The sequence below is a fragment of the Zootoca vivipara genome, chromosome 5 (genome assembly GCF_965207765.1).
Source record: "Zootoca vivipara chromosome 5, rZooViv2.hap1.1, whole genome shotgun sequence".
Taxonomy (NCBI): Eukaryota; Metazoa; Chordata; class Lepidosauria; order Squamata; family Lacertidae; genus Zootoca; species Zootoca vivipara.
The window spans coordinates 28,345,159-28,372,142 of record NC_142588.1 but is presented as its reverse complement, the minus strand read 5'-3'; the positions used below and the strand labels follow the sequence as shown (position 1 = coordinate 28,372,142).

General features: G+C 44.6%; 1 protein-coding gene across 3 annotated transcripts in view; it reads left to right on the top strand.

Annotated features, from left to right (window-relative positions):
- Nucleotides 1-26,984, top strand: part of ADAMTS14 (ADAM metallopeptidase with thrombospondin type 1 motif 14) — a 70,128-nt gene that overhangs the window by 24,525 nt on the left and 18,619 nt on the right. For 2 of the 3 annotated variants that reach the window (XM_035137951.3, XM_035137957.3), the window contains exons 5-12: nucleotides 12,145-12,228; nucleotides 14,104-14,260; nucleotides 20,326-20,431; nucleotides 21,258-21,401; nucleotides 21,769-21,901; nucleotides 22,768-22,881; nucleotides 25,540-25,688; nucleotides 26,544-26,719. In XM_035137951.3, the coding sequence (XP_034993842.3) occupies nucleotides 12,145-12,228; nucleotides 14,104-14,260; nucleotides 20,326-20,431; nucleotides 21,258-21,401; nucleotides 21,769-21,901; nucleotides 22,768-22,881; nucleotides 25,540-25,688; nucleotides 26,544-26,719 (1,063 nt within the window). The remainder of the gene's footprint in view (nucleotides 1-12,144; nucleotides 12,229-14,103; nucleotides 14,261-20,325; nucleotides 20,432-21,257; nucleotides 21,402-21,768; nucleotides 21,902-22,767; nucleotides 22,882-25,539; nucleotides 25,689-26,543; nucleotides 26,720-26,984) is intronic. The other variant, XM_035137953.3, reaches the window with a different exon arrangement.

Genomic DNA, 26,984 nt, shown 5'->3' with positions numbered 1-26,984 from the left:
TCTGTGTATTCTTTCCCACAGCTTCAAGTTTCTTCTTTGTTTGATAGGGTTAGATCAGCTGGCAGAGGGACAGGTTGGTGAGTGGCAACCAGGGTGTGAACCTCTTTATCTGGAGGAGGGTAGTCCTTGCTGTGAAAAGAATGTGGAGAAACTTTTGTTTTAATGGGTGTTTGGAACAGTGAGCCCGAATTAATGGGGTGTTAAACTTCTTACCAACTGCTGAAGGTTTGTGACTTGTTTTATTACTGCTTTTAGCTGCTGTGTTGCTGGATATTTTGCATTTTTAGTTGTCAGCAGGGAGGGGCCTCATCATTTGGTCTTTTACGAGGCATCCCGTTTGTGGGATGGAAAGATTTCGTGTGCTTTGGATACTTTAAATTGTCCTGTAAATGCCGAAGTCTTGTGTGCAGAGAAAGAAACCATTGCAGGAAGGAGACTTCGACGTGTGGAGTGGAAGATGGGAGGATGCCGCAGGTTAGCTCTACTCAGAAGCAGCTTGTTTCTTTCTTAAATCGGAAATAGGTTAGTGGAATGCACAGTTGAGCAGAATGCCCCTGTGCTTTTGGGGCGGTGGGGGAGGGGAGCAAGGCGGTGTTCAGAGTTCATCAGAAAGGAATACAAAAGGGAGCCATGCCAGCAGCTATAAATCACAGCCTGACCAAGACCACACAAATGAACACTAATCCTGTTAGTTCAAGGCAAGGCTGAAGAGGGAGAGCCTTGGCGAAGCTCTTGTCAGATTGTAAGAAGAAAGGATTTGATGAACTGGTAGCTTGGGTGAGTAGAGAGACCACAGTGTTAATGGAGAGAGCGAGAGCAAGGCAGGGCTTAAGGGAGAACCAAGTCTATCTCAGAAGCCTTTTGGCAGGTTTGAGATACAGTACACTGTGTATTATTTTAGCTCTCAAGGGCTAAATCCTGCATGGGATATACTCTTATATAGGGCTGCCTTGAACGGAATTGAGCTGTTTTCCTCAACTAGAAACGCCCTGAGATTTTAATGGGTTGAGCTTATTTCAGTTGTTTGTAAGATGTATCCTAATTGGGTTTTCTTAATGGAAAATGGAAGTTCCCTATATTGAAACAGTTCTATCAACATAGGGATGAAGTGTGTCTTTTGCCCATGAGCTGTTTATGTGGAAATGAAGTCTATATTTAGGACAGGATGATGACTGGATACTCGTGTACATCTGTGTTGCCATGGATTCATTTTCCTCTTATTATTGTAAACAATATTTGTTTCTTTAGCAGCTTAGGCTGTCAATGAATCATTTAAGTTCAAGCTGTTGTGATGATAAAATATAAAAAAGTTGCCTTCAAAAATAAAGTGTATTCCTGTTAGCGCAGTTTTAAGACTGCAATACTGTACACACCTACCATTGAACATAGTAGAGCTTGCTCCTGAGTAAATAAGTGCAGGGCTGCACTGTAAGAAATGTAAACTTAGTAAATATTCAGATATATTGAACTTTATGAAAACCATTTAAAGTGCCTTATGCTGTTTGCAACATAAACACTACATGGGTTGCACAGATTCTCCAAAAAAACATTTTGTTCAGTTTTGGGGATCTCCCTAGAATTCTATCTCTGGTCTTTGACTGTAATAAATTGATTCATTCATTCATCTTTCTAGAATTCTGAAGATCCAAGAGTTCTTTTTATAAAGAATAACAATGCAAAGGAAGTTTCTAGCCTTCATGAATGCAATGATACACAACAAGACTGAGCACACAAAATATCAAATGGCCAAATATGTGAGGCCATGAATGTGTGCATATGTGTTAATTGCTTTTAAAAGCCAGCCTTGTAAAAAGGCGTGGAGTCCCAAAATTGAATTCATGGGCACCCTATATGGGACATGAATTTGGGGTGTGTGGATAGAAGGTAAGGAATGTACTGGGGAAAGCCAGAAGATGAGTGAGATTCTCTAGCCACATGAACATTCAGGTTTTTTAAGATTCTAACTCAAACCTGAAAGCAACTCATATGCACAGCCTTAGCATGTGTTGGAACAGAATGGGTAGAAATTAGTGGGAGCTCTGCATTCTTTGTCTACAAAGCCCAAGGGGTGGAACAAGGGGGGCACTTTAGCAGTAGAACAACTGCTTTGCATGCAGAAGACTTCAGATTCTCCAGGCAGCGTTGGGATTGTCCCTTGTCTGAAATCCTGGAGAATCGCTGCCCATTGGTGTAAACAGTACTGAACTGGCTGGACCCAATGGTCTTACCTGGGTATTTTTGTTCATCTGTTGTGTTAATGCAGTGGTTCTCAAAGAGAGTGGTGGCAAGTGTGGCAGGAAGATTCAAGGACAACCAAAGAAACATTTAAACATTCCAGTGTAATGTAGTATAGTATAGTGCCAAAGTATTTTTATTTTATTTTATTTGCAGACTATGGATAGATATCTTCTTGAAATGAGAACAAGAGGGAATGATTCATGTTCTTATGTAGCTCTGCATTGCTTTATACTTTCTGGATGTCCCATGATCATATTAAAAAGTAGTTGTGTTCATGTGTTAACAAATGAAGCACTGACAGGAGTTGTTTCCTTTTGTTTTCCAGTTTTGTATTCCTTATCAATAAAAGATTAGGTGTGGCACAAGCAAATTTTTATTCCGAAAGTGTGGCCCAGGGGAAAAGGTTTGAGAACCACTGCGTTCATGGAAAGTGCAAAAGATTCCTCATCTGCAACCTTGCAGTGCTGCTTTTGTCATTGATGGTTGCTTCCATGTCCCAATGGTTACTCTTCTCCTTGCTGGTAATAATAATAATAATAATAATAATAATAATAATAATAATAATAATATATTTATACTCCACCCATCTGACTGGGTTTCCCCAGCCACTCTGAGTGGCTCCCAACAGAATATTAAAAACACAATAAAACACAAAACATTAAAAACTTCCCTAAACAGGACTGCCTTCTGATGTCTTCTAAAAGTCAGATAGTTGTTTATTTCCTTGACATCTGATGGGAGGGCATTCCACAGGGCGGGCACCACTACCGAGAAGGCCCTCTGCCTGGTTCCCTGTAACCTCACTTCTCGCAGTGAGGGAACCATCAGAAGGGTTAAGAAATATTAAGCTCATGGAGCTTAAAAAGGACAAAGCTCTTTACCCCAGTGATCCTCTACGTGGGGCTGGAAGGTGGGGGAGGCCCTTGAGGCAGCTGTCTGTGAGCCTGCTGGGTTTTCATGAGGAGGACTCACTAGTTCCTGCCACCTTAATCTGATTAGAGGGAGAAAATTCTTCCCACCATATTCGAACAACGAGCTGGGTTCAAAACTGTAACAGTTACCATTTGGCACTAATGAGGTGGGCTGATTATCTACTGTGGCCCAAACATTGGCTTTGGAGGTGCTTGGAGACCTATCTAAGAGCAATGGGAAGAATGTTACATGCAGGCACTTAGACTTTATTATGCTGCTGTTGGCTTGGTTCTCATAGCTGCCAATCCCTTTTTTAAGGGATTTCCCCTTATGCTGAATAGGCTTCCTCGTGAGAAAAGGGAAAACTTGGCAGCTATGTTGGTTCTGCTGACATTAGTTAGAATGGCGGCCGCTATTGGTTTTAAAAAATAAACATGAGAAACGTTAAAAACAGCAACCCTGAACTGCAGAGGTTTTCAATTTTTTTGGGTCCATGGCTCCCTTGACCAACTACATTCTTTCTGCAGAACCCCTGTGGGGCTCAGGAGCCCAGTTATGTCACCCTTGCCTGCAATGCTGGCAGCTCCTTACTTCTTTTCAAACACTCTCCCTTGTGGAGTGTTCCCTCAGCCTCCTCTCTTCTTGCCCCCTCCTTGGGAGTCCTCTGGGCAGCTGCAGCTGCCACCTCTGGTCTCTGAGCTACCCCACCCCTGCTCCAAAGAGAGGTGCCTCCTCACACTGCCTCACAGGGGCCTGGGAAGCAACTGCTGGCCAGCCCAGAGGCACCATTCTCCTGGGGAGCTTGTAGTCAGGGCTGCTGCAACAAACAGCTGTGCAAGCCTTTGGGAGGCAGAGATGCAAGAGGGCATCTAAGGAGGGATGGAAGGAAAAAGGGATAGAGGCCAGTGTTGCCCGCAGCACCCCTGGCCATCATTCAAGGCACCCCAGAGTGCCACGACGGACTGGTTGAAAACTACTGCTGCACTGTAAACTTTGTGATACTGGATCTTTGTTCCTGGATCCATTTGTTCCTCTGTTATCATTAATTCTGTGCCCCAGATTAGTGGGTTTATTTTAGCATGCCCAGCTCAGATTCTCTGCAAAGGATGCTTCCCCACTGCAGAGATGGAACGGTAGCTGGCCATCCTGGAAAGACTGTTCTTCCCTCACCCAAACAATTTGAATATATGTCTTTAAAGGCACAGCAGGCAGCAAAATGAGGCACGCCTTCCCCCAAACTTTTTGGGGTATTTCCCACCTCCCACCCTCCCATTCTGACACCCAAAGTGCATTGGTTAGGCAACAAAATGCCTTTACCTGAACCATTTTCGCCCACCGCAAGTGCTGGTAGCTGGGGAGCAGCAAAGAGCTGAATTTAAAAATGGTTTAAGAGGAGACGGGTTAGGTAAAATAAGAAGCTCCTGGATTAAAAGCATACCACATTATGTTAAAATGCAACTTTATCCCAAAGCTAGCGATATTTTCCAGACGGGGAATGCTCTGCGTGATGTGTGGCACAAGACCTTGTTTGGCAAGGAACAGACATTGGCTGCTATAGTGGAGATGAAATTGCTGCTGCCAAAGGAAGAGGGAGAAAAAGAACAGAATTGGAGTTTTTGGGGGTTGGGGTTTTTTGGGGGTTTTTTTTTTGGTGCATGTGTCTTTTTTTTATGTCGCAAGCAGAGGGACATTAAAACAATGGATTTAGCAGCTGGGTTGTAAGTTTTGTTTATTTAGCTAATTGTTTCATTGAAACAATTTGCAAGACCCCCCCCCCCAAATTATCTTCATCCTTCCCCAAGGAACATAACTTTTATTGCCTATACAAGAGTAGAATAGAGAGAAGGAAAAGGGTCAATGCAAAATAGTGTGTGCATGTCAATTGGAGATGAAGAGGTCACTTACTGTAAGTAGGAGCCTCACTTCATTAGGGACACATCACGACATGCTCTTCCTGAGAACCTCCACAATAGCTTCTTGGGGTCAGGAAATGTGCCATGAAGTAAGCTAAGTAGCTTGTATGCCAGGCAACCTTCCTTTTATTAAATCAACTTAAGGTTGCGTAATATTCCAGCACTCTGGCCAATCCAAGTGGCTTTGCTTCCAGGGCTAATTGACAACTGAATGTTTCATTCTGGTGGCATGGAAGCCATCTCTGAAAGTGACCCAGCAGCACGGGGCTACAAGTATCTTCAGGAAAATGGGAAGTACTGTTTTCAACAAGGGAGTAAGTCGTCATATCTTTTTAGCATTTCCCAGTCAGTCATTCTTCAGTCGTAAGATCTATTATTTTTAATTATTCCTGTGGCATAAGATAAGTTCTTCCTCCCCCCATCATTTTATCCTGTTCTAGCAAAATGCTTTGCCTTTAATCTATTTTTTTTAAATTACATCTCACTTTTTTTCTCCATTTGAAATAAAATGCTCCTGGTTAGCTATCGAGTCTTGCTGGAAATCTTGATGGCTTTGTGACATTTTTGTGACATTCTGCTATTAAAGCTTAAATATCTTTTCTCTGTGTGTGTGAGCTTAATCTGCCCGTTAGAAGGATTTGTGCCAAGTAGATTCATTAGTCAAATCTTTCTCAATTTACTGCAAGTGGGGATTAACGGTTTTGCTGGCTCTGGAGTGCAACTTCCCCTACAACCTTAGTTGTGTGACCTCCACTTTACCCCCTTTGTGTAGCACAAAGTTTTCCCTTACCTTGGAGTGATGAATTGTCCCCGTGAAACAACACGTGAAGCTTTTCACAGGTCTGAATATCTTTGCACAGATGTAATTCGCTCAGGACTAAACTACACATTACATAAATTGTGTGGCTCACAGCCATACCGTGGGATTTAAAAATAAAAAATAAATAAAAACATTAACCTAGGTGCAACCCCCTCCAATTTTCACTGGGACCAAAGCAAGAGGGCAGGTTTATCTCCTCCCCCTCCAGTCACGAACCGGATGAAAGTCCTGTCCCCCACTGGTGCCAATGCAGTTAGTTTTCCCCCCTAAATCCAACTGCAGTGTTTTGAAGTGAGGGAAAATTTTCATCAAGGTCCACACCGAACCTCACCCCCAGGATCACGTTTGGGAAGGAAAGGGGGAAAGCTCACCTCCACATAGGCTGCTGATTCTAGGAAAATTGAGCCCTAAACTGAGCAGCTAGAGTGGTGACTGGGAGTGGCCGCCGAGACCATATAACAGCGGTCCTGAAAGACCTACATTGTCTCCCAGTACGTTTCCAAGCACAATTCAAAGCATTGGTGCTGACCTTTAAAGCCCTAAATGGCCTTGGCCCAGTATACCTGAAGGAGCATCTCCACCCCCATCATTCAGCCCGGACACTGAGGTCCAGTTCTGAGGGCCTTCTGGCGGTTCCCTCACTGCGAGAAGTGAAGATACAGAAAACCAGGCAGAGGGCCTTCTCAGTGGTGGTGCCCACCCTGTGGAATGCCCTCCCATCAGATGTCAAGGAAATAAACAACTATCTGGCTTTTAGAAGACATGTGAAGGCAGTCCTGTTCAGGGAAGTTTTTAGTGTTTGATGCTTTATCATGTTTTTAATATTCTGTTGGGAGCTGTCCAGGTTGGCTGGGGAAACCCAGCCAGATGGACAGGGTATAAATAATAAATTATTATTATTATTATTACAGTACTTGTACCTCGGATTAAATTTCCAAAGCTCCTGATGTGGTTGCTAGCCACACAGTTAACGTAATTTGTATTTTGATGCTTGGTTGCACTGTTTTCAGAGGTGCTGTTGCCTCCCTTGTTTCAGCTGCTCAATGCTCAGCCCTGACCTAGTGGGTCCTGGTGCAGAGGGGACCCACTGCAGCTTCCAGACAGTCTTTGTCAAAATCAAGACCCCAAAGGGCCAGAAACCCCCAGATAATGCTATATCCCATCTGGGGTAGAATTTGGCAGTATTCTCAACCGTTTTTTAAAAAAACCCCAAAACAACCCTCCATATTTATTCTATGCCATTGCTTTAACCATTTGCCCTTGTCATGGTTCCAAGCAATATCTTGCTGTTTTGCAAGAGGAAACTTAAGCATGGTTAATAAGAAAGCCAGTTCAAACCAAGCTTGTCTTGCTTTGAAGGCAATCTGTAATCATGATTTAGGTAGTTAATGTATATGTTAAGCGTTGTTTCTCAGTGGAATCTGATTAGAAGCATATTTTCAGAACAGATGGAAGGTGCCCATGATGATGGTGGCGTTAATAACATTGGTGTGTCCTTCTGATGAATGTCTCTTGGAGACCTTCTAAATGTCCCTCTTTCCGTGTGTCCATTGCACTGATTCTGCTTACCCAGCACCTACATGCCAGGTGAGGGTTTTGACTAATGCAGAGACCCACCAATGGTATGACTTCATTCCTTGAGGCCCACCTGCAAGTTCCAGTCCTTGCCTCTGAAAGGAAACTTCCTTTTGGTCCTTAGCAGACTACTGTACAGTCTTAGGAGACTTGCTGGTGGTTCCCCATCCACCTCTTTGTGTGTAGATCAATTTGTTTCTCTCTCATGTTGTTGAAACCGTGACTCAGAATTAGAATGAGAAAGGGCTTTCCCTTGCTTTTGAGAAACCTCACTTCTGTTGTCAGGAGCTTGGAAGAGTTGGATGCACAAACTGTCTCAAAAGCCCCGAGAGTGATGTTTCCACGCCACCTGTTTCCATGTAGTCTGGCCCTTTTAAAAAAAAAAGTAAAAAAAAAAGCATGAACGGAGCAGTTCTTTGTTACATGCAGATGTTGCCTTGCTACCTGCATCTACACAGAGCAGCAGAGATATTAAATCTCCCCTCCTAGCAGTAAAAAAATCTCATCTGGGTGGAATAGGAACAAGTGTACAACTTGTTGCTGCCAGCACAAACAGCTCTGCTCTTCCACTTAAAGCTGGCTTGACCACACTCCAGAACACTTTGTGATCTCTCTCTCTGTGCGTAACTATCTCTCCCATTAACTCGGAGAAGAATGGGCATAGATTGGTTTTGCCTACCCAACTCCGCTTCAGACTGAATTCAGATTGTGTGCATGTACAACAAATGACTTAACCCCTTGGAGAGGTGAGGAAAGGAATTTGCTTAACAATTCTGAGCAAGAAAAATTTCTGCCACTTGGCAATTGACTTGTGTTTGCTTTGCTTACTGTTTAAAGGCACATACCAGTAGTTTTGTGTGCGCTCTCTCTCTCTCCTGTCTTCCCTCTCATTCAGTCCTCATTCTTTCCCCCTTTTCTTGACTTGGGCTGAGGCCAACCCATTTTCTTGAGGTTTTGTTTACGAGCTGCCAAAGTCATGCTGAAGGCACTTCAGGTCAGCTCTGTCTGGTTCAGAGAAGAGCTGGCATGCTCACTGCTAGTGAAATATCTGGTAGTGACATCCCCTCTCCACATACAGGCAAGATATTTGTATCTCAAAGCCAAGGAGGTTGCTCGTATGCTTTTTCTGCTAATAGTTATTGCTGATTGTAGCCAGACACATTGTGCTAGTGCTTTCTGTTGCTAAGCACCTGATTTTCTTCAGCAGGATTCTGAACTCTCTCTCTATAACTATGTGCAAGTGGTAGGCAATGCGATGCCCTTCTGATGTTGCTAGACTACAACTCTTCTCTTCCCTGACCATTTGCCATATGGCTGGGGCTGATGGGAACTGGAGTCCGACAAAATCTGCTGCAGGGTAGCTACTGCCTGTCTTCTGGTGCAACCTCCAACCCTAACCCAGAAAGATGTCTGCAGAGCTGTCAATTTCCCGCATGCTGCTTTAAGGCTCACCTGTTAGCATCTAGGTACAGCAGTTGACTGCTTAATGCCAGCTTGGTCAGTGCTAGTTCTTTGTTTGGAGAAGGAAGAAGAGATGGAGAGTCTAGATTCCGTCCCTCCCTCCAAATCACGATTGGTCCTGTATCAGCCGATACAGCTGGCCATCTGCTTGGAGTTGCACACACAGTTCCCAATCCAGTGCCAGGAACAATGTGTGCAGTCCCAGTTTCTGATGCAGTGATCCAACAGTGGGACTCATGCATTTTTGCCCATGCATTTTCCATTCTAGGAAGCAAGGAATGCATATGCATAATCTTCTCTGGATCTATGCACCTGTAACAACAACAACAACAATAACACCCATCTGGCTGGGTTTCCCCAGCCACTCTGGGCAGCTTACAGAATTGTACCGAAGTAGTGGTTGTTACACCATTTATGCACATAGCTGCTCGGAGCCACTGCCTTTGATATGGATGAGTTTGGCTAAGGTAGCATAGGAAATGGAGCCCTTCCTAGGTTTGGAAGACTTTTCAGCAAGAGGACTGCTAGAGCCTGGACATTATTCTAGATTTTTTAATATTGATATGTACTGAGGAGTGTGTGGAAGATTGTGGTTCTGGGTCTCCGTTTTGTGCGTACTTTTTCAACCATCAAAATGCGTCCAGTTCACATCTTTATTCATAGTTTGGGAAATTATGATAGTGTACAGGGAAAATATCTCTGCCTCAGATACTTCGAAAATATTGAAATCGTCTTGTTTGCTTGCTGGTTATTAAGCGTGACTCCTTTCCCAAAAATGGAAAACCCCATTTCTGTTTTACATATGATATGGTAGTAATTATAATGATATCATGTAGTCTGGGAAGAAGAAGAAAATCCTACTAAATTGGGCCAGTTTAGAACTCTCTGTTGTCTGTTTGCATTTAGACAGCTTAGGGAACAAACTGGGAGGAGGTCCTACAGGGCATGTGTATTACTTCGGTGTTGTCTAAGGAGGGCCTGATCTGTGCTCAGCAACTGAAGTCTAGGCTTTGTTTGCCCAGTGTGTGTTGCTTGTCCCTCTGCCATGGCTGTAGGCCCTAGAACATTTTTAAGGCCATTTGTGTGAAAGGGGGATGGGGGTTTGAAGAGTTCGCATGGAAACATTTTACGGGGTGGGCACTGATCTGTGCCCCTCCAAAGAGTAGGACAATAGGGTAATAATTGATGTAGGGAAATAATTTACATACATGTGTGTGAGAAGAGAGGGAAAGATTTCTTCTCCTTCTCATACGCTCCACCAGCTGTACATAGAGTGATGGGTTGAGGGATGGTTCAGGAAAATGTTTCATGTTCCTTTGGACTTTTCCAAACTCCAAAATGACTAGTAGGCATCCAGTTTCTCTGTGAGGTGCAAATGTGTTTGGATGTGAACGTTTTCCTTTTAGCTGGATGAATTCCACCCACTCTTTGGCCATTCATTGAATCTGCTGAATGTTTGCGGGATGTTTCATGGCTGATGAACTCCTAGTGGGAAATCCAGCTGTTCTCAGTTCCACTTGGTGATATCATCACCACCACCTAGCTTTCTGTCCTTATTTGAACATTTTGTTTATTCAAGATTAGTCTGTTTATGGTAAAAGAAGATATTCCCTCAGCACCTGGCACAGTAGCAGAGGAGCAGAACAGGAAAAGAGGGGAAATTATTAGTAAAGTTTCCACATTGTCACCGAGAATATATTTTTTTTTAAAAAATGTATTTGTTTGTTAAATATTTATCTCCTGCTACATCTCGACTTCCTTTTCTGTAGAAGACAGCAATCCCTCCTGTAATCTTTCAGAAACTTTTCCATGGGTGTTTTGAAATAGGCAACAAGGGAATGAAGTCAAGTACAAGGAGGGCTAATCTTTATTGCACAAATTCTTAATGCAGGCGTAGTCCAGGCAAGTTCTCTTTCAACTTGGGAGTAGCCAATGTGTTGTCTTCCAGAGGATGTTGAACTACAACTCCCATCAACCCTGACTGTTGACCATGCTGGATGGGTCTGGTCAGAGCTGGAATCCAACAATCTTTGGTGAGGGCACAGCCTTGACTACCCCTGCTTTAATATAACAGGTTTTCCCTCCTCCAGTGATGCTAATGGAAGGTTATCCTCACCTTTCTCCCTTTGCAATTCCCACAGCGCATGCTAGGTTCCTGCTTACAAATGGAGGACTCCCACAGAGACATACTAAAAGTGTATCAGGTCAGGGAAGAAGAGTCAAATGGGGTGGGGAGTGGGCAGTGAAAGAAGCAGAAAGAGGAAAGAGCTTTGGTGACACAGCTTACAACTTATTCCGTGTTTATTCAGCGTTTGATCTAGGATCGATGGCAGTGATTTTTGTGTGTGTGCAAATGGTGGAAAGATGTAAATCACCACAGAAATTTCTATTGGAAGGTGATATAAAAAATTGTGTAAGTAAGTGAATCAAGACTGGGCCCTATTTATATCACATATGCATGTTTCTTGGATAATATTTTCACAGTGGGCATTGCATGCACCCTTTATTTGCAGCAGTGTGTCCCAAGCTTGGGTCTCCAGCTGCTTTTGGACTACAATTCCCCTCATCCTCGACCACTGGTCTTGCTGGCTAGGGATGATGGGAGTTGTAAGCCAAAAAGAGCTGGAGACCCAAGCACATTAAAAGGTTCTTTAATTCCTCCCCACTTTCTGCCATCAAGGCAGAAATTAATAATAATAATAATAATAATAATAATAATAATAATAATAATAATAATAAATAATTATTAGTGGTGATAAATTTATAACCTGCCCTTCTTCCCTCATGTGCCAATTATAGGGTGATTGCTTTCTTGGTATTCATGTGCTAAAGCAGCCTTATGTGTCTTTATGTAGCAAGGTCCCAAGCTACCATGTCCTGAGGGGGGGGGGGAACACTTAATATATTTTCAGCCTAGGGTGATCTCTTTGCTGTTGCCTCATTTGTTCTATTAGTTTTCCCCACAAGGGCTCCAGTCACCCTCCTTACAACTAGATTCAGACCAAGGGAAACCAGGTCAAAATCCCAACTCCTCTCGAAGTCCTCAGGTAGAAATGGGGGTTGCTTTCTACAAAAGTAGAGCTGAGGTTGTGGGTAGTAATCGCTGTGTTGCTTTGAGGATGAACAAGGTAAGGGTTGAAGCATGCTCCATACCCAGAACGTGATGCATACTTTTAACCTGTGGCCTTTTTTTGTATTTCCCTGCCCTCCTCCCTGGCTCCCTAGGTAGATGAAATTTACCACGATGAATCATTGGGGGTCCACATCAACATTGTGCTGGTTAGAATGATCATGGTGGGATACAGACAGGTAAGGTATTAGTAATATTTCTTTCTAATATAATATCTGTGCAGGGCTGTGTTTTAGGCAGAGGAAGTAAGAAGTTTGCAAACCAGTTTACATGGTTTTTCTGTACTAGCTGTTCTGTAATTGGCCAAGCGTTAACATCCCTCACGCCAGAAATAATGGGGTATGCAGTGGTGCAGAACCTTTAGCCATACAGGTGTTATTGGACCACAGTACCTATCAGCTTCACCCAGCATGACCAGTGGTCAAGGATGATGGGAGATGTAGTCCAACGACTTCTGGAGAGCCAAAGGTTCCCTCGTCATGCTCTTCTGGGTGGATTATAAGCATAGCTGCCAAGTTTCCCGTTTTTTGTGGGAAACCCCCATATTTTAAACCGTTTCCTGCTGGCAGCCCGGATTGGAAAAAATCCTGTAAATCCCCTGGATTTCCTACCTGCCAGGGAGGCTCCATTTTGGGTCCTGGCGCCGCCCGATTTCTGGTGCCCAGACATGGGTAGCGCAGCACCGGACATGCATAGAAGCGACTTCCGGTGCCGCGCCGCTGCTGATCCCGCATTTTTCAGCGGGAGACTTGGCAGCTATGATTATAAGAGATTGTGGGCATTGGTGAGGTGGTAGAGAGAAGGCAGTAGAGAGAACAACAACAGATTTAAGAGTACTTTCAGAGAACTGGCATGATGTAGCCTTGGAGGAATCTAATGTGTGGGCTGTTATCCATATTCTTAAAAATAGAAAGGAGAGGAGAGGACTGAGCAAACGTAGGGCTCAGATGCTAGGGAAAGACTCAATAAATGTGGAGATGGCTTGTCAGTCTTTTAATTGATCTCCTTCAATTTCTGTTCATCCATCTAAGTCAAGGCTGGCTAGTACTTTTCAGGCCAAGGGCCATATGACCTTTGAGGGTCATATGGGTGTGGCCAATGCATACTTGTGCATGAGTTCATGTGTGTGCACATGTGCACTCTCGCGCGCACACACACACACCTGCTCACTTGTTCACTCATCACACCTATAGGCCACCTACAGCACACACATCACCCATTAAGAACTCCAAACACACACATCATATTTGCAGCTGAGGGTTTTCCTGAGTAAAAAGCAGTTACAGTCATACCTCGGTTTAAGTACGCCTCGGTTTGAGTCAAATCAAACTTTATTTGCGTAGCCGACAGGCCATAGCATCAAAAGGACAAACACTAACAAAAATACCTTACCATTAAAACCTATTAAACCTATTAAAACCCAAGGTAAAAGCTGGGTTATCATTCATCGATGCCCCTCAGTTTAAGTACTCCGCGGACCCGTCTGGAACGGATCAATCCACTTTCCATTACTTTCAATGGGAAAGTTCGCTTCAGGTTAAGTACGCTTCAGGTTAAGTACAGATTTCCGGAACCAATTGTGTTTGTAAACCGAGGTACCACTGTACTGCCCCTCTGCACTGCAGCCCTGGAATGCAGATGGTCAGTTGCTTTTTGCTCGTCACAGGCTGAGAGTTTTTATCTCCCCATCTCAGCTTCGAGCACTAGAGCACTGATGTTGGGCGATAATGCTGTGGCTCCCAGGATTCGGCCCAAAGGTTAGCCACCTAAATGTTGTAGGGAGTTGTCTCCACGGAACAGCATGTTCTGAGTTGTTTTATGGGGTTTTGTCACTCATGGAAGAATGCCCTTTTAGGTCTCCATTTATTATTGAGCCACTGACTCATTATGAGAAGGCAAATTTCCAATCAGCTGCAAGCCTCACGCCGTATTTCTGACTCAAGAGTATGATTTTTGAGCTGGAGTTTCTGAAACAGACTTTATGAAGCCCCACTTTAAATTCTGGCCAGCCTCACTCATCCTGAATGAATTTCTCATTTCCTTGTTTCCTGTAGTCGATCAGTTTAATAGAGCGAGGGAACCCGTCTCGGAGCCTGGAGCAGGTCTGCCGCTGGGCCCATTCTCAGCAGCGCTCGGACCCAGAACACGCAGAATACCACGACCATGCTGTGTTCCTCACCAGGCAAGACTTTGGTCCCGCAGGTATGCAAGGTACTGTATTTATCTCAATCAGGTATGTGCAGTTTGGTGGACACAGGAGAGAGCCTTCCAGTTCAAAAGCATTGTCTGATGACCTTCTGAAGAGCTTTTCCTTTACCAATTGCCCTTAAAGTTTTAAAACAGGCTTACGGAAGTTGGGATTTTAAGAGGAAAGATGGAAGACAGACATAAGTATAGTTCATCCTTTTGAATTGTTCATGCATGCTTCCATGCGTGTATAGAGGTGGCGCTAATTCACACTTGCACCATTCTCTAACCAACAGGGCTAAATGCAACCCCTTAGTTATTCAGTGTGACCTCCTGGGTGCTTGATTAACCTCTTGCCACCCATTTTTGTATTCTTGGTCAGGGATCAAAAGTGGGTTTATTGAGCCTCTATTGGCTATGGGATTTTACATGACTTGGCTGATGACAAGCTGCGCACGTCTGCACTACATTCATGAATTTAGAACAACGAGCTCAAACTGCTGCCTTAAGAGAGTACTTAAAGGAAGGGCAGTGCAGCAAACTATATCTGCAAAGAGGTTTCCAAAATCACGTGAATGTAGAGCCTGGAATGGGGGAGGGGCTTGCAGAGGAGGAGCCCCAGAGGGGATGTTTAATCCTTTTTTGTGACTGTCATTCCAGAGTTCTTCTCTGGAAGTGCCACTCCCACAAGTTGATCTCCTCTGCATTCTGGCCCTGGAGTCTGTCTTACAGTTGTGGGAGGGGGAATAGTGTTGTTTTTTTTTTAATGGGGGCATTTGAAGGAGGAAACTGGTGGTTGAAGAAGGGGATTATTTCCCTTGCAGTTTCTCCTCTACAAATTCAATCTGCCCTGCATTGGCATGATGAGAGGTAGGTGTATTGGAAAGCTCATTTGCCCCCTTCTAACATGTGGCATAGGGATGCGGGTGGCGCTGTTGGTTAAACCACAGAGCCTAGGGCTTGCCGATCAGAAGGTCGGTGGTTCGAATCCCTGCGATGGGGTGAGTTCCCGTTGCTTGGTCCCAGCTCCTGCCCACCTAGCAGTTCGAAAGCACGTCAAAGTGCAAGTAGATAAATAGGTACCGCTCCGGTGGGAAGGTAAACGTCATTTCCGTGCACTGCTCTGGTTCACCAGAAGCAGCTTAGTCATGCTGGCCACATGACCTGGAAGCTGTACGCCGGCTCCCTCGGCCAATAGAGCGAGATGAGCGCCGCAACCCCAGAGTCGGTCACGACTGGACCTAATGGTCAGGGGTCCCTTTACCTTTACCTAACGTGTGGCTTTGCCCTAGAGCAGGCATAGGCAAACTCGGCCCTCCAGATGTTTTTGGCCTACAACTCCCATGATCCCTAGCTAGCAGGACCAGTGGTCAGAGATGATGGCAATTGTAGTCCCAAAACATCTGGAGGGCCGAGTTTGTCTATGCCTGCCCTGGAGGGTGGGGAGAAAGGGGGAAGGATTTTGCACACAAAACACACCTTTGGGTTTGATAAGAGTTCAGCGTGTGATTTCCAAATTCTAGGTTCCTGTAAGGCAAGGTAAAACTATAGACTGTTTTAACTCCATGCCTTTGTATTTGTGATTGTGCAATCTGAGATTTTATTTTATTTTTTGTAGAAGAAAAGTCATTTGGAATAGCAAAGCAACTGAAACTTGGCCTAAAAATATGTGTTCATATTTGGCTGGTGTTTTTGCTGTAAGCAAAAGAAGTGAGGTATTTGAAAAGAATCTTAAGTATTAGCCTATGTTGCTGCTTTCTCCGCCCCAAGAACAAAGTTTCTGCAACTGTGACAAGTCAACATTTGTTCCTTGTCTGCAATGTGTTTGAGTCCAGTAAACAACACCTAACTTGGACTTCTAACTCCCCTATCTTTGGAGGAACTTCTTCCACAAATGTTCTTACTCATTGAAGGGTTTATTTTAGTTCCTCCAAGACGACTATTAAATTCAGATGGTTCCAATTCAGATGGTTGTTTGAGAAATAGACTTTAAGAAATAGAGCAGATTGCAATTAGTTCACTGTGTCCGTTGCAGTCTTTATCTTCTGGTTTATTAACATTTAGCATGAACAAACTCCAAAATATTATAATGATAAAATTTATGAATCAAAATGAATCAAGTTAATGCTCAGATCGTACAAACCATCTCAACAAAATAATTTCCAACAACCAATGGTTGCCTTTCAAATATTATAAGTGGAATTCATGAATGCGAAGATTTTAAAACATAAATTCTACAGTGTTTACATCTTCCCCTCCAAATTTATACGAAGGCAGGTCTATGTTTTGTCATCATGAAATATAACTGAATAGTGATTAGAAAATGATCCTTTAGATGCACTTTTTTTCAAATCCTTATTTGCAGTGCAAGTGACCTTGGAGTTCTGTGTTCAGGTTGTTGTAATGTTAGAAGTACTCATGTTAGAAGTACTCAGCTGGCAACCAATACCATCCACTTAGAATTATAGGGCTGAAAGGGACCTTAAAAGGCATGTAGTGCAACCCCGTGTTCAGTGGCAGGATAGCCAAAGATGAAGCATTCCTCCTTACTCCTCCTGTACATCTCCCACACACACACAGGGTTTTGGGATATTTTGCGAGCTGCTTTCCTAGGGCCACTTCTGCTTTCATAATAAAATAGTTGCCTGCCAAATTGCAGAGAGGGTAGTGAACCCCTTTTAGTTCTCCCTCTCCAATCAGCTTAAAAGGCAAATAAACCTAGACTAATTGGTCTGTAATCTGACGGGCTTCACCCATTTCTGTCTAAAGGTGGGGAAAAGTTAGAGCAGGCATCCCCAAACTTCGGCCCTCCAGATGTTTTGGACTACAATTCCCATCATCCCTGACCACTGGTCCTGTTAGCTAGGGATCATAGGAGTTGTAGGCCAAAACATCTGGAGGGCCGCAGTTTGGGGATGCCTGAGTTAGAGCTATTTGGGCAATATGGTAGGACATGCTTTTAGGTGAGAAAGCCCAGGGGATGTACATGGTTTTCAATAAAATGCTTTCCTAAGCACGACAGCTATTGTTGTGATGGAGAGTGCGAGGGATTCTTAAATGAGAGTGTGACTTATATTTTCCTCTTATATTTGGTGTAAACCACTGAGCCTAGGGCTTGCTGATCGGAAGGTCGGCGGTTCGAATCCTTACGACAGAATGAGCTCCCATTGCTCGGTCCCAGCTCCTGCCAACCTAGCAGTTCGAAAGCATGTCAAAGTGCAAGTAGATAAATAGGTACCGCTCCGGCGGGAAGGTAAATGGCGTTTCCGTGCACTGCTCTGGTTTCCCCAGAAGCGGCTTAGTCATGCTGGCCACATGACCTGGAAAAACTGTCTGCGGACAAACGTCCCTTGACCAGTAAAGCGAGATGAGCGCCGCAACCCCAGAGTCATTTGTGACTGGACTTAACTGTCAGGGGTCCTTCATCTTTACCTTTACAGTTCCACCCAACCATTTAGTTTATAAATACATTTCAGCACAATCACATTTGCGCTTATAAAGCCCAGTGCCTCATTCATTCATTGTAATTCTTCTGCTTCCACTGGGTATCTCTGGAATGAACACCATGGGGAGATCTCACCCAGTGCACCGAGGTCAGGGCGAGTCTCAAGCTCCCTGGAGGTGGGGGGTGGAAGCAGCAACTCCATAATGTTTCGGCTCAGCGCAGGGATATGAGCCAAGAGAGGTAGTCAGCAAAACTGAAACGGTAATTAAAGTGCACACGCCGGTGGCCTGCCTTCTCAAAAGGGGGTCTAACGTTGATCCTGCTAAAACCATTTACTTTAATGGAAGCTGCTCTGGGCCTTTAAACCCAATAGCTATGCAGCGCATTGTAAACGGAAGATCAAAGTTACAAAGGTGGCCATTCATGACTTTGGCAGAAATCCCTGACTTTCCAGTTCCATTTGGCAAGCGTGCCTGCTTTAAAATGCTGAGGCCTCTGTTTGTGCAGAAAGTAGTGCTCGGGGTTGTGTGTGGTGGATTATTATTATTTTTAATCATGGGAAAGAGACATTTCTGCCCCCACCCCTCCATAGCTGTTTATGTGAAGTTTCTGTGGCAAAATTAGTTTGATAAGGGGTTGTTGGTGTGGTATTGTTTTGTTTTGTTTTGCATGCCACAGTGGAAATCATAGACTCGTAGAATATTATAACTGTAGCATTGGAAGGTACCCCAAGGGTCATCTAGTCCAGCCCGCTGCAATGCAGGAAACATTTCGCCCACCTTGGGGATCGACCCCACGACCCTGAGTTTTAAGAGTCTCATGCTCGACCAGCGTCGCTAAATGTTGTAATTGGATCATAGCAATGTTCTGCATTGTGCCAGTGCTATTTCTTTTGTCTCCGTTCTGCACTGAATCCGTTTATGGGGATAATAGCCCACTTGACACAGGGTTGGGCAGGGGAAAAAAAAGGTATAAATTCTCCTCCTGCCCCCAGAAGGAAACAGGACAAAAGTGAATGGCGTTGCCACCTGAAAGCACAATCTGATTGGTCAAGGAGCATTGCCATTAAACCATGGAAAGAGTGAGGAATGTAAAATGTCACACAGAGAGAGAGAGATATGTTAAATTCAGTCCTTGGCAATAGAAGCCGAGATGACTTCACTGGGAATGAAGTTTGTACCCTGCTGGCTGCTCTCCAAACACTTGGCCAGCTGAGGTATGTGGCAAAGTATTTTTGGTTTCTGCTTCTTCCTTGGTAGTGTTTATTTCACCCTCTTTGTGCAGTAGAACAACCGGCATTTCTCAGATGTACTATTTGTTGAGTTTTCCCCGTCTCTTGACTATGTGATCCAGTGCAGAATAAGAGGATAATGGCTTGCCACTGATAACATTTTCTTTTTTAAAAAAACACACAGATTCTGTGAATGTAGCTGTTGCCTCCTGAGAGAAGCTGTAACATCACTAAATGAGAGTTGAACAATTTTTCTCAGGGGCCAGCAAATTTCAGGATTGTAGGATCTATTCTTAAAAATAAATAAACCCAAACACCAGAGCCCAAAAATCTACCTGAGGCATTTGCAAGATTGTTGTTTGGGATGGAGCCAGTCACATAAAGAGCTGTGGGGAAGAGAATTACCGTAAATGCCTGTTTCCAAGATCTCAAAAGTATCTAAATGGAGAAAAATCTGTATTGAGGGAATAATTTTTATAGCTTTTTAAAAAATAAACAAATAAACTTAGTGGCACCACTGCATGCCATGCCATATACAAATAATGCACTACACAATAAACATCTAAGCCAGAGACAGAGAACCCGTGGCTCTCCGTTTGCTGCTGGCCTGATCATAGGGCATGTTGACTGGGGCTGTGAGAGGAGTTTGAAGCCCAGCAACAGCCAGGAGGAGAATTGCAGCCCTCACCACTGCGATCTAACCAGTCACAAGGTGTTAAATGCCAGCAACTGGACCTTGTGGCATTTGATGACAGATCTATTGAGAGTTTGACCCTATTTCTCATTAGCCTATTTCAGGGATGGCTGGTGTACAAGTCTAAAGATCCACAGAGTTGTCATACGGCTATGAGGTGCATATCACTTTACCTCCGGCTCTGTTCCTTGCTAATAGTCTCCATGGCAAGCCTGCGCAACTTGTGGCTCATCAAACCAAAGGCATTTCATGGTCATACATTTAAAGAGTCAACCAACTTCTTGCTTTTGCTACCTGCCTCAGGCTGCAGAAACAGAGGCATTGCCAAGTACATGCTTAGTGGGCCGCATTTGCCTTGGCATTTAGTTTCTGTTAGTTTGTCTGAATGCTTCCCCTGCTGTGTCATTGCCACAATGCCGATTGGGAATGTACTGTATGTGGTGGTGGGTAAATTACTGCATGTGTGCGTGCTGAGATTTAAAACAACTTTTGATTTTAGGACCTTCCAACAGCATATATGCTTTCATGAAATTTGAGTGGCGGAACATCCTAAAATGATTCATTTGCATTCCCAGTGAAGCTCACCTCCCTCCAGAGAGAGCTGGGTGTGAAATTTGATGGAAACAGCTCTAGTACTTGATTACCCCCCCCTTTCCTACCTGCCCCCCATTCGCTGCCGTGGTTTGTTTTCTCTCCCTTATTCCTCTGCTTTGTTCCAGGATATGCTCCTGTCACAGGCATGTGTCACCCTCTGCGCAGTTGCACCCTCAATCACGAAGATGGGTTCTCGTCGGCATTCGTGGTTGCTCATGAGACTGGACATGTGTAAGTCATCAGGGCAGGTTTCTCACTGATATCTCTGCAGTGATTGATGCCTGGGTGCCCTTTGTTTAAGCTGCTCTTAAAAGTTTGCTGGCTTAATGAGGAATTTTAATGCCATGCTCTGGGCAGAAACATCCCCTACATCTTTTGATGTTGATTCTCCGACGAGTCTTTCGACCTTCCCTTTTTGGGTAAGGTTGTGGAAGTGCTCGTCATCCTGCAGCCTCATTAGAGGACATTAGATAGCCTGGGCCTGGGCCAGCCAATTGTTGGCAAGGGAAGGGAAATGATACACTCCTGATCTCTGGAGACCATTCAGTAGCTTCTAATGCCACTGACACTGAAGGGCTGATGACTCAGCTATGGTACCTGATAGGCCCTTGTGGAACTCATTCCTATAATCACAGAGAGAGCTCATGAGATGTCATCCATCATATGGTCAGAAGGTCTCTCTCTGGACTTCTGCAAATTCTGGTCACAAGTCCAGTTCAGCGCATATATTTGGGCTACTGCAAACATGGTGTTGAATGAGGTGCTCCCATGTTGTTATTTAATTTCTGTGACCTAGAAAGGTGTGGGTCACTTTGATGAGTGACACTGGCTCCCACCGGGTCTGTTTCTAGCCATGGGAGCAAGGGAAGGGGTGGGTTGGAAGTGGTAAGTCAGAGCAGTTTAAACGTGGTTAGGATTGCTTTTGTGTCGGTTTTGCACATGTGGCAAATAAACAAATAGGAACTGAAGCAGTGGCATTCAAACTTCTGCTGTTCCATTATTCACTGTTTCATATACCTTAGTGCTTGGGAACACCACTTACAGACTTTTTAAACAGGTTAGGTATGGAACACGATGGCCAAGGTAACCGATGTGCCGATGAAACCAGCATGGGGAGCATTATGGCGCCACTGGTGCAAGCTGCATTCCACCGTTACCACTGGTCGCGATGCAGCAAGCAAGAGCTGAACCGATACATACAGTAGGTCTATCTTCTTCTTCTTCTTCTTCTTCTTCTTCTTCTTCTTCTTCTTCTTCTTCTTCTTCTTCTTCTTCTTCTTCTTCTTCTTCTTCTTCTTCTTCTTCTTCTTCTTGTCATTGTCGTGCGCTCTTAAGCTATTGTGAAATTTTGTTTTTGTCTTCTATGGAGAGAATGAATGGGTGAGGAGGGATGCACACTGAATGAATAGATATTAATAATTCCATGTTGAATTAAGGCGGTGAAATCCAATCTAGAATGCCCAGCTGTTTAGGAGAAAAAGGACCTGTGGGGTATCTGAAGAAAAATGCTAAAGTGGCAAGGAACGTAAAAACCTTGAGCATGCTTTCTTTATTGTCTTGCGCTACAGTTCCTACGACTGCCTCTTGGACGACCCTTTCGAGCACAACTGGCCTAAGTTGCCGGAGCTGCCAGGAATCAATTACTCCATGGATGAGCAATGCCGCTTTGACTTTGGTGTGGGCTACAAAACATGCACAGCTGTGAGTATAGAAACCCTGTTGGTAGGGGTTCTGCTGCTACTTTCCCTGTCCTGCTCTTGCGTAAATGAAAGGGATGTTCCACATACCCGCTTTTGGGCTGCCGTTTGGCCCCTGGGTGAATAAAGGGTTAGGCCAATCCTGTGATAAATAAATCATAGTTAATGGTTTGCCATGTTTTGCCCCCAGCTTCATTTCTCCCCTAACAAGAGAAGAAGCAACACTCTGCCACCTCTGGCTTAGTAGCATTAGCCTCCAAACAAACCACGATTGGTAAGCCAAGAACATAACATTGGATTCTCATTAAGGGTTGTCTGGACCTAAAGCTAAGCCAGAGATTGTCATTTGTTGCTCCTTCTGCTAGGAAGGAGTGAAGCAGGAGCAGTCTCTGCAGTCACGGTAATGGTGCTGTTGAAAACTGTCCTGAAATCTAGCAAGGTGGCATAAAAATATTTGAAATAAAATAAAATAAAAGGGTGTGTGTGTGCCTTAGACCCATGTAGACTTGGATTCCTTAAAAAACAGAGAAAATCAAGCCTTCTTAACGTGGTTTTGAAAGTACTTTGACATACATAATTTAGCAGGTGAAGCTTTTCCTTGTGTAAAAGGATAATGTGATGGGGGGGGGGGACTTCACTTGCCTTAAGTTCTGTATTTTCAGTGGGGGCAGTGCAAAAAGCGGCATCCTAACCTCAGAGTTTCCTAATTTAAATAGATGGTTCTCTGGGTGTTAAAATACAATAATACATGATCTTCACTAGATCATAAGCTGAAGTACTGGTGGGAACAAGCCACTTGCACTTCCCTGTTGGCTTAAACGTACAGAGTGAGTCCTTTCTTTGTCTGCATTGTTTTTTCCTTCTTCACAGTTCAGAACCTTCGACCCGTGCAAACAACTGTGGTGCAGCCATCCTGACAACCCCTATTTCTGTAAGACAAAGAAAGGACCTCCCTTAGATGGAACTGAGTGTGCATCAGGCAAGGTACCCATGCTGTTGAATCTGATATTGGACGGTTTCATCCTTGGCAGAAGGCTGGCATGTTCCACCCCTGCCCAAACCCTTTTGCACAATGCATGCGGGCACCCAGACCATGCCTTGTTATAGAAATATGTAGAGACTGTGTGTATCTCTTTGGGCAGCATTACGCAGGCACCTTTTATTCGTCCAGAGAACATTAAAATGCTTTGTCCACACCTTTCCCCAAAATTGGCAGTGGTTGAAAACAACAACCAAGCCTGAGGTGTTGGTAACATTCTGCACCTTGGAGAATAGCTTCCTAAGATTAGTACAAAAGTACCATATACTTGAAGGGACGTGGGTGGCGCTGTGGTCTAAACCACAGAGCCTAGGGCTTGCCGATTGGAAGGTCAGCGGTTCGAATCCCCGCGATGGGGTGAGCTCCCGTTGCTCGGTCCCAGTTCCTGCCAAACTAGCAGTTTGAAAGCACGTCAAAGCGCAAGTAGATAAATAGGTACCGCTCTGGCGGGAAGGTAAACGGCGTTTCCGTGTGCTGCTCTGGTTTTGCCAGAAGCGGCTTAGTCATGCTGGCCACATGACCCAGAAGTTGTCTGTGGACAAACGTCGGCTCCCTCGGCCAGTAAAGCGAGATGAACCCCAGAGTAGTTTGCGACTGGACTTAACTGTCAAGGGTCCTTTACCTTTACCATATACTTATAGAAAAAAGGTGATTGGAGGCATTGAACAAGAATATATCACCTCTCCATCCTCCACCGTGAAAACCATTATTTTTGTACCTACATGCCGCTCATTTACTCCCATGTTAACTTAGCAGAAAAGTACTTCACTTCTGTTATGCTTACATGGTTGTTTCCATGCAGACTGTGTTGTCTTCTTTGCTCCCGAGAAAAAGACAGTCCAGAACACAGCAGCAAGACTTGGGTCAGGTGCTAGCTCCTGGAAGCACCAGCAACTGTTGTTGCTAGTTTATTTACAGGCTAAATTCTTGGTGCTGCCAAAGCCGTATCATGACCAGCTCAGAAATAATCTATAGCAGGGGTAGCCAATGTTGCTCACTCCAGATGTTGCTGGACTACAGTTCCCATTATCCCAGACTATTGGCCATGCTGGCTGTGGCTGATGAGAGTTGCAGTCTCACAGTGTCTGGAGGGCACCATGTTGGTTACTGCTGTCTCAGGGAATACCCCACCCCCCACCCCGCAACACAGAGACTAGTTGAGATCTCTAAAAGAGATATGCTCTTGAGTCCCCCAACGTAGGGCTTGAAGTTAAATGCCACCAGAAAGCAATATTTTAACAGTGATGGCTCTTGGATCATGAAACTCCCTCCCAAGGTGAGCCCACCCAGACACGTCCCATTGCAGTCGTCCAACACCTAGTGCGAAGAAGCATTTGTTCTGCCTGCCCATATGTTTCTAAATCTGCTTCTGTAATCTTCCAGTGCTGTTAACTGCTGGCTTTAAAACGAGACTGTTAAAAAATCAAACTGAAATATACTCGGAGTCGAGAGTGAATTTCATGCTCTTTATTCAGCTCGTAGTCATCAGGGAGAAGAGGAGAAGAAGAATGCCCTTTCCCCAAAACCATCTGCTTATATACATTATTTACACAATGGGCTTTGCGTGATTGGCTACTTCAGGGCTACACCTGTGGGCCAATCAGTTTGTGGATTGACTTCTGCCAGCAGCCTGATTGGCTGCTCCTGCAGGCCAATCAGGTTGCGGATTCACTTCTGCCAGCTGCCTGATTGGCTGCTCCTGCAGGCCAATCAGGTTGCGGATTCACTTCCACCTGGAGTTGGATTGGGTGGCTCCTGCGGACTAAAAAGACTGCTGATTCTGGATCCTATTGTTCTATGATTCAGCTCAGTACATAACACAAACTATTTTATAAGTTTCATGATTCTTGCTTTAATTCTGTTGTAAGCTGCTTTGAGCATCTTTTGGTGGGAAAACAAACTCCTAAATTCAAATAAAGGATAAATGCCTACATCTTAGGGTACTGGTACTTGGTCCAGCGCCGACTGTTACTTAGGTCTGCATTGCTCCGCTTGGTAAATTGTGTTTGCCAAGGCTATGCTGGCCTTACTCTGGTGGTCTCCACAGTAGAGTACGATGGTTAGCTGTGCATCCTTAAATACTCAGAGCTGCACATCAGGAAATCCTCACTACCACCAACTCCCTGGTGTATGCCCACTGCATTTTTAATAATGAGCATTGGGTGTTTGCGCTTTGCGTTCAAGTGCAGTCATGGAAAACAGGAGGTTCGATCCATTCCTTCCCTTTCCAGTCCTTTGAGCTGTTTCCAGTGTAAATACTGCAAAGTTCTGATGTGGAAAAATCAAGGGCAAGGACAGGAATGCCGACCTCAGTGTACTTTCAGTTTGCAATCTGTGCCAGGGGATTAGCTTGGTGCTGCAGAGGTGACTGGCTTTTTTTTTTCGTGACTTCAGGCCCCCTGAGACCTTTCTTTATTACTTTAAGGTTTCGTGACTTCACAGCCGTCACTGTCCGCCTGACCAATGAGAGTGGGAGAAACAGATTCCGAACCCTATTGTAAAGCCGGGTGCTTCCGTGGCTGTAGAACTGATCTCCTCACTAACACTGGACAGTAATGAAGAGGCAGGTGTTCAGGTAACCCCTGTTTCTTCTCCTGTTCCAGTGGTGTTTCAAGGGTCACTGCATCTGGAAGACTTCGGAACAACCGTACAGCCAGGATGGCAGCTGGAGTTCCTGGTCCAAATTCGGTTCCTGCTCCAGGACTTGTGGGGGTGGGGTACGCTCCCGCAGCAGGAACTGCAACAACCCACCGTAAGTTTGGCCCTTCCGCCAGGGGCGTCGTTTTGGGAAATCGCATCTGGCAGGGGACAGGAGGGGCCTCTCGTCCTTCTAATGCATCTGGGTCACAGAAAAACAAAAACAAAAGGCAGGAGGAGAGTTTGTGGGAAATCATAGGTGAAGGAACAGTAGAACAAGTCATAAATGGATTGCAATAAAATAAAGCAGAAATTCATCTAGTAACAACTGAAACATGTGATCTGTATCCTTGAGCGATAATTCAGTTGCTGGGTTTACTATTTTATGCCGCAGATATGAGCTATCTCATATGCATGGTTCTATATTTAAAACTAAATGCATTGGTTAGTTGGACTGAGATTCTGGCAATTTTCAGGGACTGTACTCTGTTTTACCAATCATCATCATCATCATCATCATTTATTATTTATACCCTGCTGATCTGGCTGGGTTTCCCCAGCCACTTTGGGCGGCTCCCAACAGAATATTAAAAATAGAATCAGTCATTAAAAACTACCCTAAACAGGACTGCCTTCCGATGTCTTAGAAGTCAGATAGTTGTTTATTTCCTTGACATCCACAGGGCGGGTGCCGCTACCGAGAAGGCCTGTGCCTGGTTCCCTGCAACCTCACTTCTCACAGCAAGGGAACTGCCAGAAAGCCCTCGAGGCAGTACCTCAGTGTCTGGGCTGAGCGATGGGGGTAGAGACGCTCCTTTGGGTTTGCCCGAGCTTCTGACGCAAATTTTTTGGTGCAAATAATAGAAAGCGCTAAGATTAGAAAGCATGGAAGTGAATGCAATTTCTCTTTAAGTTTTTTGGGCCAATATGAATGTAGGGCTTCCTAAACAGCAGCTTGTTTGTTTTCCAGCCCAGCCTACGGAGGGCGCCATTGCCCAGGTTCTACGTACGAGTACCAAGTCTGCAATACAGAAGAGTGCCGTGGTCCCTATGAGGATTTCCGTGCCCAGCAATGCTCAAAGAGGAACTCTTATTACACCCACCAGAACTCCAAGCACACTTGGCTTCCCTATGAACACCATGATGGTAAGGCATTGAGATACTGCTGATCCGCCCTGAATTGAGAGCTTACCAAACTGGCCTGACTTCATACGCTAGGAGAGAGATTGACTCACTCTTATCACCACGGTTGTTTCCACACTAGTTGAACATTTTAGATGTGATTCATGTGCAGGTGCCTCCGCCTTATGTGCTCCCTTATCCTCCCAAGTGGCTGAGAGGAGCAGTTTGAAAGCTTCTGCTTTTAGGTGGCTGCAGTTTACCATGTCATTTGAACCTGGAACTGTGGTTA